The sequence below is a fragment of the Amphichorda felina genome (genome assembly GCF_050947745.1).
Source record: "Amphichorda felina strain 45539 chromosome Unknown scaffold_9, whole genome shotgun sequence".
Classification (NCBI taxonomy): domain Eukaryota; kingdom Fungi; phylum Ascomycota; class Sordariomycetes; order Hypocreales; family Bionectriaceae; genus Amphichorda; species Amphichorda felina.
Window position 1 is genome coordinate 176,246 of NW_028145041.1, and position 13,534 is coordinate 189,779.

At 54.5% G+C, this 13,534-nt stretch overlaps 3 protein-coding genes across 3 annotated transcripts; 1 reads left to right on the forward strand and 2 right to left on the reverse strand.

Annotated features, from left to right (window-relative positions):
- Positions 1–261: 261 nt before the first annotated feature.
- On the reverse strand, positions 262–2,338 carry VAC8 (protein anchor VAC8; the record flags this gene model as incomplete). Its single annotated transcript, XM_083197954.1, has 7 exons — positions 262–593; positions 644–1,393; positions 1,449–1,694; positions 1,748–1,861; positions 1,986–2,106; positions 2,162–2,247; positions 2,308–2,338. The coding sequence occupies 7 exons, from the start codon at positions 2,336–2,338 to the stop codon at positions 262–264; spliced, it is 1,680 nt and encodes a 559-aa protein (XP_083045689.1).
- Positions 2,339–4,958: 2,620 nt separating this feature from the next.
- Positions 4,959–6,177, forward strand: SNF4 (AMP-activated serine/threonine-protein kinase regulatory subunit SNF4; the record flags this gene model as incomplete). Its single annotated transcript, XM_083197955.1, has 4 exons — positions 4,959–5,027; positions 5,088–5,211; positions 5,333–5,482; positions 5,534–6,177. The coding sequence occupies 4 exons, from the start codon at positions 4,959–4,961 to the stop codon at positions 6,175–6,177; spliced, it is 987 nt and encodes a 328-aa protein (XP_083045690.1).
- Positions 6,178–11,468: 5,291 nt separating this feature from the next.
- On the reverse strand, positions 11,469–12,810 carry ACO1O0_008592 (replication factor A protein 3-domain-containing protein; the record flags this gene model as incomplete). The annotated part of the gene is made up of 3 exons (XM_083197956.1): positions 11,469–12,340; positions 12,481–12,583; positions 12,658–12,810. The coding sequence occupies 3 exons, from the start codon at positions 12,808–12,810 to the stop codon at positions 11,469–11,471; spliced, it is 1,128 nt and encodes a 375-aa protein (XP_083045691.1).
- Positions 12,811–13,534: the final 724 nt, after the last annotated feature.

A 13,534-nucleotide genomic window follows, 5' to 3' on the forward strand; every position in this document is an offset into this window, starting at 1 on the left:
CTATTACAAACGGCAAACGAGAAATAAAAAGTCATTTCCATCACCCAAGTGCTTGAAACTTGGTGACCTTGCAAACGCCATAACACCACCTATCCTTTGCCTTGCAAACTCCTTTGATGAGAACGCAATCGCTTCCGGGATACGGGAAAGAAAGAAAGAGTCCACGACATGCCGAAGCAGATTAAAGAATAACCGGCAAGGTCCGAACGACCGTTTCGACAGGTAGTCAACTTGGCACAAGGGTACGTCGAGTTCTGGGGATTAGCCCTCGATATGTGCCTTGTTGCCGCTTTGTCCCAAGAGCTCGAGGCATCTCTGGGCCAGGTTCACGACTTCCCCCTCGTCCTCCTCCTCGAGCTCGGGTTCGTTCTCGACTTGCCGGTTGGCAATGTTTCGGATGTGCTCGATGACATCCTCGGCCTTGCCAATGAGGCCGATCAGAGTCTTGTCTTCGGATTCAAATAGTTGGAGCAAGGTCCACACGGCAATATGCTGGAAGGTAGCGTCGCCGGACTCCAAGAAGCGGCCAAGGTACCCGTGAATGCCTCCATTCGGCTCGTTCCAGTTTTGAACAAAGATGGAATAATCGCCCACTGAAAGAAACGGTTAGCCCCGTCAACCTCCGCGCGCGCAGCTCACATACCTTTAGATGATAAATTACCAAGGGCAGCAGCACTATTGCCCTGGACTTCAATGCTTTCTGAGTGCGTCAGGGGAATGAGGACATCGCACACCCCGAGGTTCAAGAGGTGGGACTTGAGATCATCGCTAAGGGCCAGAACAGCAATGGCCGCGGTCATCTCTGACTGGACAGTCACAGGCACGTCAAGCACAAGTTGCTTGCACTTCTGAACCGCGCCCGCGTCGAGAACAAGAGCCTTGTTCCGGTCGGAGCTGGCCGCCAGGTTCCGCAGAGTTGAGATGGCGTGGCACTGGATCTCTTCGTTATCAGTCGAGCCAAGGAGGTCGACAAGGGGCTTCAAGAAGTTGGCTTCAATAATCAGCGACTCGTTGACGGGGTGAATCGAGATGTTGCGTATGCAGGCGACTGCCGACAGGATCAGAGGCAGGTAGGAGGATTGGAGGAGGCGAAGAAGAGGTTGCAATCCGTTTGCCCGAACAATGTCCAGCTGGTACTTCTCATCAGATGCCAAGTTGCGCAGCGCCAAAGCCGCTTGGCACTGGACCTTGGGAGATGAAGAATCCATGAGATTGACCAGAGACTGAACAAGTTTCGGCTCCGAGGAGGCCAGCTTCCTTCTGTTATTGGCGTCGACAGCAATATTGCTAAGTGCGGTCGTGCAGTAGTACTGAACATCGACATCGGGGGAGGAGAGGAGCTGCACAAGAACGGGAATCGCGCCGGCGTTGACAAGCTGTTGTCGGTTCTCGTCTGCGAATTAGGTGAGTATCCCATTGTGAACCAGACGCGGGGTTACGACTCCTACCAGAATGTGTCATGTTGAGCAAAGCACCGGTGGCGTTCCTCTGCACGCGCATATCCCTCGACTTGGCCAACCGAGTGAGGGGCCCGAGTGCGCCAGACCGGGCAATCTTGGCCTTGTTCTCTTCGTGCGTTGCTAGGTTTGTGATGCATCCGACCGCATTGCACTGAACTTCGACGTTGGGGGAAAGCATTTGGCGGATGAGAGGTGTTAGCCCACCAAGCTGGACGATCAAGACTTTGTTCTCGGCTAAGGGGCATTGTGAGTTCCTGGTCGAACAGGAGGGCAGATCTAGAACTCACTGTTGACAGCTAGGTTGCCAAGGGCGGCGCTGGCTGCCCTCTGCACCTCAATGTCTGGACTTTGCAGAAGGAAAAGAATAGGCTCAAGTGTGTCCCGGTCAACTTCTCGAACATCTGAAGCAGCTCAAATCAGTTCTCTGCCCAAGCTTCGTATCGTATGCGAGACCAGTCGCAGCCACGGTGGTGCGTCTACGACCGGTCGTGGTGCGTACAGTTCTGCCACGCCTCCAAAACATACCTCGTTCTGTGATCTCGGCAAAGGTCAGACTAGCGCTGCGTTGAAGATCGATGTTCTCGGAGAAGACTAGAGTGCTAAGCGCGCGGAGGGGTTCGCCCGAGAAGAAGTCCGTCTCGCCCCGCTACAAGTGCATGGGTTAGACACAACACTGTGATATAGACGGACATGCTGCTCACATTCTCAAGATATTGAAGCAGATCGGCCACAGCTTCCCGCTCACTGTCGGCGAGAATCGGGTCGTAGAGGCCATCGCGGTTCCGCCCTGGAGCAAGCGTTAGTCGGGGAACACGGTAGGTCGCAGACACGAGCGTCATAAACACACCTCCGCAGCAGGATGAGCTGCAGATACCCATGGCAGGGATGAGAGGCTCGGGGCCTCTGTTCTGTCTTGTCGATCGGGTTGGGGCGGTCAAATGTTACGATGGGGGAGTTGGCGGAGGTTTGTTTTGGTGGTGGCTGAGTGACGCTCGGGGTCGGTCTGGCTGGGGAGATTGGCCAAGGGAGGGTTCTCCAGCCTCTAGGTCAAAGGCCGGGGGGGCAGCCCAGCTCCTCGGCAGTCAAGAGGGAGCTTTGAGGGCGATGCGGCCAGTTGATGGCGATGTCCCGAGGACGAGAGGATGGGGTTGGTGATGGAGTCAAGTCGGGAGCGGAGCCCAAATGTCGAGGCGAGGATGGGGTAGGATAAGCTGCGCCGCCTGGCTCCCTACCTAGGTGGCAGCCGGGGCGAGTTCGGGGCGGGAGGATCCAAAGTCGGTGGGCCACCAGTGGGGGGCCAGCTGCACTACTACTAAGGTACCTACAGGTATGTAGCTGGTGGTGCGGCCACTGCGGTCGGGTGCCTGAGCTATGGTGCTCTCGCTACTGTACTCTGGGGCCTCTGGCTGGTCCTCTGCCGATGCTAGCGGTCCACGATTGTTAGCGCCAGACTCGGGGTGGTGCTGTTTTAAAACCCCAGGCACCTCTCATTGGCTGAGACACGCAACAGATACGGACTGGAGGCAAGATGACGACTAGCGACTGCCACTGGATTGCTTGCCTTGTCGAGGAAGCCGCAGTTATATGCTCTGCCTCGAGCTTCCTACCAGCCCCACGGCTCACCTATTACGATCACCAGTAGTACTCTAGTACAAGTACTTACTAAGTACTTGTACTTTTACAGAGTACGCTCACCGACTTAAACACTAGGTACTAACTAACTGCTATAACAACCAGAGTCCCTTGCCCACCTAACTGGATAGCACTGGGCCTTCTTCTCTTCCAATTCCGCGCACGCATGTTCTAATCAAGGAATTCGACTTTTTGACATTCCCCAGATGAGGGTGTCCGTGTGATGGTGGTTGCGATACGACACCACCTCGAGGTGCTGGTTAACATCACAAGACCCTGCAGCGCCCCTCACAACTACTGCCCTTTACCTTGGAAACATGTTTTAGGATGGCATACTCCGTAAATACTATTCGCACGAGTACCCAGTAATAGGTCGTATCCGCAAGTGCTAGGAGTAGTGGGAGCATGTCTCCTGGCGAAGATAATACGGCTCGTATTTCTAGATTCCACCGCCACCAATGGCGGCTGTCTCATCGTCAGCGGCATACGAGAACCAACTAGACTACTGGTGTTGGTTGGTTTCTCAGGGTATGAGTATTATGATGTGATGCTGTCTGTGATGCCAGAAGTAAGCAATGTTTGTCGCTCATTTGTTCGGCTACCTAATATTAGTGGCTTACCCTGGAGACCACGTTGTATCTAGATGAGATTTTTGGCAAGAGACGTTGATGAGCTCTCATAGGTAGGCGATAGTGTGCGAAACACTCTTAGACAGGAATGCTTCTTGTTGATTCTGCGCTTCTGCGACGTTGTGAAACTGCGCGGGCTTGTAGTGTGGTTCAAAATGACCACTTGCCGGTCGGCAGGATACAATGTCTGCGGCAATCACCCGGACTACACGGGCATCTGTACCAGTAATTGAAAATGTGCTGCGTAGCCAAACTTTGGAGAGCACGATTACTATGGCTGGGGAACCCTAGGCACGAGCAATATTTCCCACCCCAGGAAGTGGCGGCTTATCTTGTCTCGCGTTTATTATTATCGACGCTGGATAAACGCTGATGATGGCGTCCATGTGGGTTGGTGCCAGTGCACAGTGCCCAGGGGGAACTGGAGTCGGGAACCGAAGTCCTGGAGATAAGGCCGGCAAAATGACCAAATTGTCAAAATGACGCTGGAGGCGCCGCAGCAATAGGTGACCAAACCTTGAGGTGATCAACCGGCGCATCTCATCAACCGTCTGGGGGGGGGCAACTGCCTGCAACTTCAACCTGGAACTGGATGCCTCCACCTTGTTGTCACCCATTCTCTCCCAAAACTTCGAGCCGCATCACCGCCATCGTCCTTATCAGTCATCGCCCATCCCTCGAAGACTGACGCAACCCCCGTTTCCCAACCGTCTCGCTGTGGCCGCTACTAGGTTTGGCCGTAGTCTGGCGGCGCGCGACGGGCAGCTCGGACGCAGGAATGGACTGCCATGCCCCAGCTCCGACTAGCGGCCGCCCAGCCCAGCCAGAGCACCCAGACCAGCTCGACCAGCTCGACCAGCACCACCAGCACCAGGCCGCCGCCGAGCACCCCGCCCACAATGTCCCGCCGCACCACCAACATGAGCGGCTCGAGTCGCTCGACCTCCCGCAACCGCCGCCACCGATTATAGCTGAAGGACGGGATCCGATACCACCAGCAGCGCGCTCCGTCGTACCACCGCCAGCTGCCGACCGACGACCGGGGCTGGAGCCTGATCCTGGACTTCACCCTTGGCCAACCACTGCTCGAGGGCCCAGACCATCAGCGCCGTTGGGTGCCACTGCGTTGACAGCGTCTGCGACATCATCCGCCGGTCACGAGCCTCAGCGCCGTTCCGTCCCTCACTTTGTCGCCCCGTCATCATACCTGCGCCCCCAGGCAATAAACCGCAGCGCAATGGCCGCCGCGCCCGACCCGACGCTGCCCCATCAGACTGTCCACGACAAGGACCAAATCCAGGGTCTTGTGCGCACTTTTCCCCCTCTCTGTCCCTCATCATCTTGCTAATCGACAGCCCCTCCGCAGAGAAATATTCGCGACTTCCTCAAGGTCCGCTGCGGCTACGATGTCTTCCCTCTTTCCTTTCGCCTCATTGTGCTCGACAATGACCTCCTCATCAAGAAGAGCCTCAACATCATGATCCAGAACGGTACGCTCACCGACCCCGCTACTGCGCCTCGCATGGTTACGCCGGTGTCCGGGGTAGACAGAACGATGGCGCGGGCAATAGATAGCCGTGATGGTAGACATGTGCTAATGGTGCTGTCCAGCGATCGTGTCGGCGCCACTATGGGACTCGCATTCTTCGAGCTTTGCTGGCATACTGACAGCCACCGATTATATCAATGTTATCCAGTACTACTGCCAGTTCCCCGATGAGATGGCCAAGCTGGATCAATTTCGACTTAGCAGTCTGCGAGGTACGTTAAGCTGCCGAGCGTGACTTGGCACTGCTGACTCAACGTGTTTAGATATCGAAAAGGCCATCGGCGCCGTCCCTATCGAGACCGTCTCCGTCAACCCATTGACGCCCCTATTCGACGCCATCAGACGCATGTTAAGCACACGGGCACGCCGAATTCCCCTAGTCGACATCGACGATGAAACGGGCAAGGAGTGGGTGGTTTCGGTGATCACGCAGTACCGTATCCTCAAGTTCATTGCCGTCAACAACGAACACAACACAGTCTTCTTGAAGAAGACGGTCCGCGAGTTGAACCTAGGAACGTACACCAACCTCGCCACGACGCAGATGAACAACTCGGTTCTCGACGTCATTCACCAGATGGTGAAGCGAAACATAAGCTGTGTTCCCGTCGTCGACGACGATAATCGACTGCTCAACGTATTTGAGGCCGTCGATGTCATACCGTGCATCAGGGGTGGCGCGTATGAGGAGTTGAACGGGACGATAGGCGATGCACTTTGTAAACGGCCCGAGGACAGTCCGGGCATCTACACCTGCTCGGAACACGACCGACTGCAGGCTGTATTCGACACCATCCGCAAGAGCCGCGTCCATAGGCTTCTGGTAGTGGACGACGATAGCAAGCTACGAGGTATCATCTCGTTGTCGGACATCCTGTCGTATGTGCTCTTTTCGGAGGAGCCATGAGGAATGTGAAAAGCGCAGGAGTACTGCGGGCAAGACGAGACGGGACGACGAAACGAGACGACGAGAAACAAGACCGGCTATACATGATGGTATGGTGGTAGAGTAATGTATTTGCCTGGTGGCTTATATGGGCTACGGGCGACGCAGCAGTATATGACTGGGTTTGGCCAGGATGCATCTAACAAGGCGCAAGGGAAGGCGGGAACTGAACTGGATGAAAGATTTACCAGGGGAGTGGGTGGCATGGTACGTTGCTTTTTAACTACGATAGACTGGAAGCGGACTGCCGAGGACAGTCCGTTTGAACATAGGTATGGCTCGGGGTTGGTGATTAGGCGCCGACTTGGATGCACGGGAGTCGCTAGCTGCCGAATGCCAAACATTATCAAGCACATGAGCACGAGAGAGGAGGTGACACCAGGAATTCCGCGTGGTACGAAGAGCCGAGCGTTGGATCTGGCGTTGTAATGATTGGCAGGGTGGTACACGGCCTTGAGGCCTGGCTGGGTGCATCACTGCCCACAGGTGCTTGGACCTTCAAGTCGCCTGCCAGGATTCTGATCTGTCGCTGCAGCTCTCCTTCCGCCTTTTTCCTCCATCCCGCAGTCTCTTCAAGGGAAGTAGCACCCGCTTCTTCTCTCATCATCGTCACTTCCCGTTGAGTCCACGCTCAGCCCTGCGTCACCTTTCGGTTGCCAAGGGCAGCAAACCAGGACATGACGCGCCCCCACAAGCATTTCAACATCTAAGGAAGCCACAGGTCTTTTACTTTTGGTTTGGTGACTCCTTCGTCTCTGCATTCGCCTTTACTTGCCAGTTGCAATGGGGTGATACACTCTAACCGAGAACACGACTTCGCGTTGCGTGCCCTGGTCTCCCGGGCCCAAGTCTTACATTTGCCTTTACATGCGCGCCGCCTCTCTTACTCAAGGATTTAGCTTACGCGCAGAACATCCATATCTAGAAAAGATTCGGATATTCGTCTGTCGGGTCTGTATCGTCTCTACCGTCCTTTCTCACAGCCATGGCGCATGGTCAACCAGCTCCCGCGATGCAATCATCTCACTCGACCAATGGCATCTCCATCCTCCCGCGACGCATTGGTTCCAACCACAGAAGCTCGAACCCTCTTGGGATTCCACAGAGCGCGACTATTCATAATGTCACGGCTCACGGCGCGCATTTCGAGAGCAGTAACAACTGGGCGATGAGCGGCGGAGAGCTGGGGCTGGTGAGCGACACGGATGAGATTGAGGATAGGGCACTATGGGTGGAAGAGTATAACCGGCTGGCTAAGAAGGTATGGGAGGGATTTTGGATCCAGAAGACTGGGTTCTGATGGCGGCTGATGCTGGCGTAGCATGGAGTGAGAGGGTTAATTGTCGACGACTTCAAGGTCCAAAAACAAGTGAGCATTCACCTTCCGGGCATCCGATAAGAATGATTGCGCTAATACCTCCGTACAGATACAGGGAAAGGACTCGCAAACTCCCGAGAAGCGAGGCTGGTTTTCTCGCATTCTACGATCCACCTCAACGAGTGGCCCGCTCCGACCCCTAAAGCCAGGCATGAGACAGCCGCCCATGAAGCGCCGCCGAAGCGTGTCCGACATTGCCCTTGGCCTTGCGCCGTCAAGGAATGGTTCTCCAAGGACACTTGATCTCCAAACCATGGTTAGGTTGAGCGGAAAGAGTGTACTGTATCTCCCCAGAGACCACACGCCAGGGTCTCTAGTCATACCGACCTGTTTTCGAGCGACTGCCCAGCATCTCGCGCAAAATACTACTGCTAGAGGTGTTTTCCGAATTCCGGGCTCTGTGAGAGTTGTCAGTGCTCTGTTCAACTACTACTGTCACATGGAGGATGGAGAAGCTGAGGTGGCCAGCACTGTCCGATGCGCATGTTTACCGCAGCATATCCAGGCTTCCGTCCATGATGTCGCCTCGACGTTCAAACGGCTACTTTCAGTACTACCTGGAGGGGTTCTAGGAACCCTTCCCGTCTTTGACGCCCTTGTTGCGATTCACTCTCATCTCCACACTCAACCAGAGTTTCCACGAACCAAACAGGCGCTAGTACGCGCACGGCTGATCGCCTTGGCCATCGGGACCATAGAGTCACGATTTCGAAGGGAGCTCATCTGCAGCGTCTTTGGTCTGCTGAGTCTTATCGGCCGAGCCGCGGAGGTAGCACCGCGGGAAGACGAGAATGGGACATCACTCCCAGCTAGTGACCTGATGGGCTATAGCGCGCTGGGCATCGTCTTTGGGCCGTTGCTCGTGGGAGATCTCCTGGACCAATATAGCATGAATATTGCGACACCAGAGTCCGGTCTGCTTCTCTTTCCTCTTGCACCCAAAAGGCTTCAGAAAGGGCAAAGACACCGTGCCAAATCTGTCCCGACAGGGAAGCTACCCTATGGACCCCCAGCCTTTGACAAGATCCATATTGCCAACAATGTGGCTGAGATGCTCATTTCATACTGGCCGGATATCGTCCGCCAGATAAAATATCTGGCCACAAATCATCGCAACATTATATCGTCGCTTTGTTCCCGACCTGCCTCCCTACGCCCGTCTACCTCAGGCTCACACGTTATCAAGAAACCTCCAGGCTGGGACCAGGAGAGAAAAGACCACACTGTGGAGGTTAATAGGGATAGTAGACCTGAGCCCGAGACGCCGAATATGGGGTTGCAGAGGCAGCAGCCCCGAACTAAGAAGAGTGTCGCACCCAACAGACTGTCCGGAAAGCCAAGTGGCGTAGTGTTGAGCTCAACGACGGAGGAAAGGTCTGCTGAAGACTTGTCTCTTCATGTAGGCGGTAGTTCAAACAATATCGCAACCTACGCTATAGCAGCAGACGCTTTCAACAAGGACGCCTTTGGTAGACATCTTGAATCTCAACATCCCCGAGACGTTCACTGCGAAGGGGTCTTTGAGAATTTTGAGGCAGAAGGGTATCTGAGACATCGGCCTTGTAGTAGACAAGAAATCTCGGTGCGCGAAGGCCCTGGGGTATCGATGGAGGACATACCCCCGAGAACATCATCGAAACAATGTTTATACGTTGAAAACTCGCTGATATCACAGTCTACGCACTCGGTGGAGAGCACTGATATGGAACCTGCCCCTCAAACTACAGAAAGGCACGCGCATAGTTTGGGAAATGGGGGAGAAAATCAAAATCCGACCTCAAGTGATCTGTTCCGGTGGAAATTCAACAGTCACGGCTTATTAGGTGCTGGTTTACATGGTGATCATCGGCAAGCGACTGGAGGAAGAAATTTCCGGATCTCTCAAGGAAGCCAAATCACCTACGATCCAGAGCACAGGACAGCGGAGGCAATCAATCGCCCAAAAACTGAGGTCGGCTCAGAGGCTTTTGAAACCATGACGATGCTCACGAAGGAGACTGTCAATGGTCATGCCGTGGAGGCAGTTGAGGACAGCCAGAGTCTGGACGGGGCAATGTCGTCTGCACGCAGCCGGGACTCACAAGACAAAGAGCCTGAAGTGAGTCTCCTTCCACCAAGCAGAAATATGGAGTGTGGTATATCATCACATGGATTGCCCGATCTGGCGCCGCCCTCTATTGATAGTACCCCGAAGACCCGTTATGCCCTGACAAGGAGGCCAATTTTTACTAGAGAACATAGGGGCCATCTAAAAGCTGGACAGGGGAATTGGATGGTGTCTTCTAACAACGGTTCTGAATCTGAAGTAGGGAGCAGGCGAGTTGGTGTCAAGGCTATGGCAGCCATGTTTGAGGGGCAAGAGAAGTCCAAGAAACCACGCTCAGAACCGAAACATGGAGGCAGTGGTCGAGTCTCTACAGAGGAAAGGGGCGAATACTCGCCTAGCAAACCTGTTCATGTCTCTAGATCAGGGTCATTGTGGGAGGACTATAGTCCTCAAAAGACGGACTGCTCTACCAGGCGCCTAACTGCTTCCTCAAACTCGCTACTCATGATATTGGATCATGAAGAAAGCATAGGAAAGCCAACATCGCGGAAATTGGCTGGTCATGGTGCGGCTTTGCGCGCAGCGGAGATCATGAATGCAGAGAAAAGGCATGAAACCCTCGACATTGAGCGACCTCTGTTATCAAGGCCGAGGAGACAGCTCAACTCTCCAGAGGGGTTAGACTTGGTTACTGGTGATGAAATACACGGCCAAAAACAAAGAGTTCCTAGTCTTGGGACCTTGGGACCACATCGGGAGCAGCCGCCTATTGCACAACATCTTAACCTAATCCGACCTTTACTCTCACCTATACCTTCTAGCTTAAATAACCCGGAAGACAAAACCTCGCAGAATATTTCGGCACCTAAGCTACATTCAGGGAGTACAACTTCCCTCCATACGCAAATCTGTCACCTTCAGCACCAGCTAGACGTCAAGACCGAGGAAGCCCTGCAGCTTCGTCGGCAGCTAGAAGCACAAAATGATTTAGACATTGGGACACTCAGTGAGCAGCTGAGGGAAGCCAGGACAGAGGTACAAATGTGGAAAGAGCGAGCTGAGGCTGCAGAGAGACGAGTCAAGGTGTTTAAGAAGCTCACAGTGAGAATGAAGGGTATCCAAGAAGCAGCAGAGATTGCTAATCAGCAAAGAGGAAATCCTCAAGAGAACCCCAACAATGAGCTTGATTTAGGAAAGATTTCTGATCGCAGCACGGACGTTGGCTCGGGGGAGCAGCCTGGGTCAGATAAACGGACTGTGAGTGAAGGCTCTAGAGGTACCGAAGACGCAGAGACAGCGGCGATACGAACCCGTGAATGTTTGCAAGGTTCCCAAGACACCAGCGCCACCACGGCTACTCAAGATGAAGTGGCACGATACAGATACTCTGATACAACTGCTGGGGGGTCAGATGGCGAGTCAAGACTGCCCGGCAGCGGGAGAGAAGCCATTAGTAGTATGGGCGCTACGGAGATTTGGATGGCAGCGCAGGATTTGCTGCGTCTGGAGTAAAGCATTGGTTGAGAAAATATTATGAGAGAATAAGAGGGCGGGATGGAGCAATGCGAAGGGATGGCTGAGCTTCACGCTACGTATTGAGTAAAGAGTATGAGATGGATAATGGCGGTTTAATACACAAGTACCTGTGTTCATTGAAAGTCAAACATCAAATAAATCGTAATCTTGTCTTGCTAGACGGATAGATACAGGGGATACGGAACACACATGCTAGTCTTGCCATCTTCGCCGACCCCCCAGATGGCCCATGCTTTGCTCCTCGATCCAGCGCTCGAAAAGCCCCGATTTATCACGGCGGCGGGGATGCTCCTAACTGTCCCCCCTACCCGAGCGCTTGATGCGCCAGCGTCCGGCCCCGTCCTGTCCCATGGTGACGTGCATCCTCCCAATGCCCTCGAGGACGGTGTTGAAGAGCTGGTCCTGGTTGAGCTCCTCGTCTTTGGGATACTGCTGCCGCCTGCCTTGTACGGTGGGTCGTGCTGGTCTGTTTTGCGCGGTGGCGTCGGCAACGTGTCTTCGCGAGATGGGCTCAGGATACCAACTGGGGGACGGCGGGATCGGTCTCTGGGAGATCTCAGGCGACGGGGGTGTGTCGGCCTGGGAGTCTGGCGGCGAGGGTAGAGGGCTTGGTTGGCCAGATATGGAGAACTGCTGGGGCGACGGGTCGGGCGTGAAGATGGGCACGACGGGCTGGGCAGAGGGGATGGACTCTTGCTCCTGAGAGGCGGCGGGGGAGATGTAGGGGTGGGAGGTTTGCGTCTTGGGGAAGATGCCCGAGTCGAAGGATGGGTTTGTAGGGGAAATGTGAGTGCCAAGGGATTGGTCGGTGGGCGCGATGTAGGGACATGAGGATCGGTGGGATGCTCCGCTAACAGACTGAGTGAACTCGGACGGAAGGTAAGGGAGAAGAACAGAGGCTGGTTGAGGGGTGGGAGACCGAGAGCGGCTGGAGAGGCGACGGCGGCCATATTCGGACGATGCAGTCGTTGTGGCATTGGTGGTTATCGTAAAGGACGTATAGTTCGTTGAGGTAGATAGACGGCGGGACTGTCGTCGTTGCCGCGAGGGGCGGGCCAATGGGTGCCCGTCACCATCATCATCATCATCACCCCCGTTTGGCTGGGTCCAGACCATGGCGACGCGAGGAGAGTAAGCGGGCTGCGAGAGTAGGGGGCCATGATCTGGTTGGGCAAGTCAATTGTCCGAGACAAATATGGACTTGTGGCGGTGCGTGGCTTCAACGACCGAGGCGTATAGTCCAAGATCTAATAGGGAGGGTTTAGATGACATGATGGGCGACACTGATGGGAGGTGAACGTACCGACACCGGGGCCAAGGTCCTTGGAGTTTAGGACTTTGATGGACAGATCTGGGTTGACCTTTCCAATGACCTGTGCGGCGTTGCCATTGGCGAGATGAGCGTCCTTGAGATGGGTTAGCTCCAGTTTCTCAGGGGAGTCGAACAAATAGTGCGAGTAGTCGGAGGCGGAAAACGTACGCGGTTGAGAATCACAGTGACTGTTCCATCAGAGTCCAGAGTAGCTTGGTCTCCGCGGAGCTGCGTGACCTTGCCAACCAGGAGGACAAGGCGACCGACGAAGCTGTCGAGGTAGGGCGCCGTGATGCGCGGGGTGGAGAGCTGTTCTGCCATTGCGAGTTGGCTGTGATGGATATATTGATGGTTCCTTGGGCAGCTAGGCCAGTAGATCCAAGCGGTCTTCAGGATTGGACAAAGATTCTTTGGGTGCTTTGACACGTTGTTTCCAATTGCTAGGTGCTGTCGCCTTGTCGTTGTGAGCTGGGCAGGGCTGCCTGAGACAGAGCTGGTCGTGCCGCCTGTGTTGCAAATAGACGCGTTGAGGGGTCACAGGGCGAAGCGCGAAATCACGTGATGCGCAATGGTCTCCAGACCTTTCCAAAATTGATTTTTGTTCTACCAGGCTTCTACATAGTACCTATTTGCTGCAGTGTGGCGGCTGGCTAAAAGATTCCGAGTGTTCCATATTTTCTATCACGATCCCCAGCTGGCAAGCGGATTTAAGCCTTGACAAGGCCAATGTCGCAACATGAGAATAGAAGGTACCTACACGGCGGTGGCGCGAGGAGCACACCCTTCAGCCCTTCAGCGATTGCTTAGCTAGGAAAACGAGGCAGCCAATTGCCCAAATAGGATGCCCACGATGTCGCTGGGGAATGGTGAGCCGCCCGCTTGACCAAGTGTGTCGCCCCCTTTGACACGAGGAGCATCTTTGACATATGTCTGGGTATCCAGGGTTGGTGCATCAAATTGAAGCTTGATAATAAGTGGAGCATGGCGGGATTGGATCAAAAGCTTGTTATCGATGCTTCGAAACTTCCAGTGTTAGGCCTGCCTG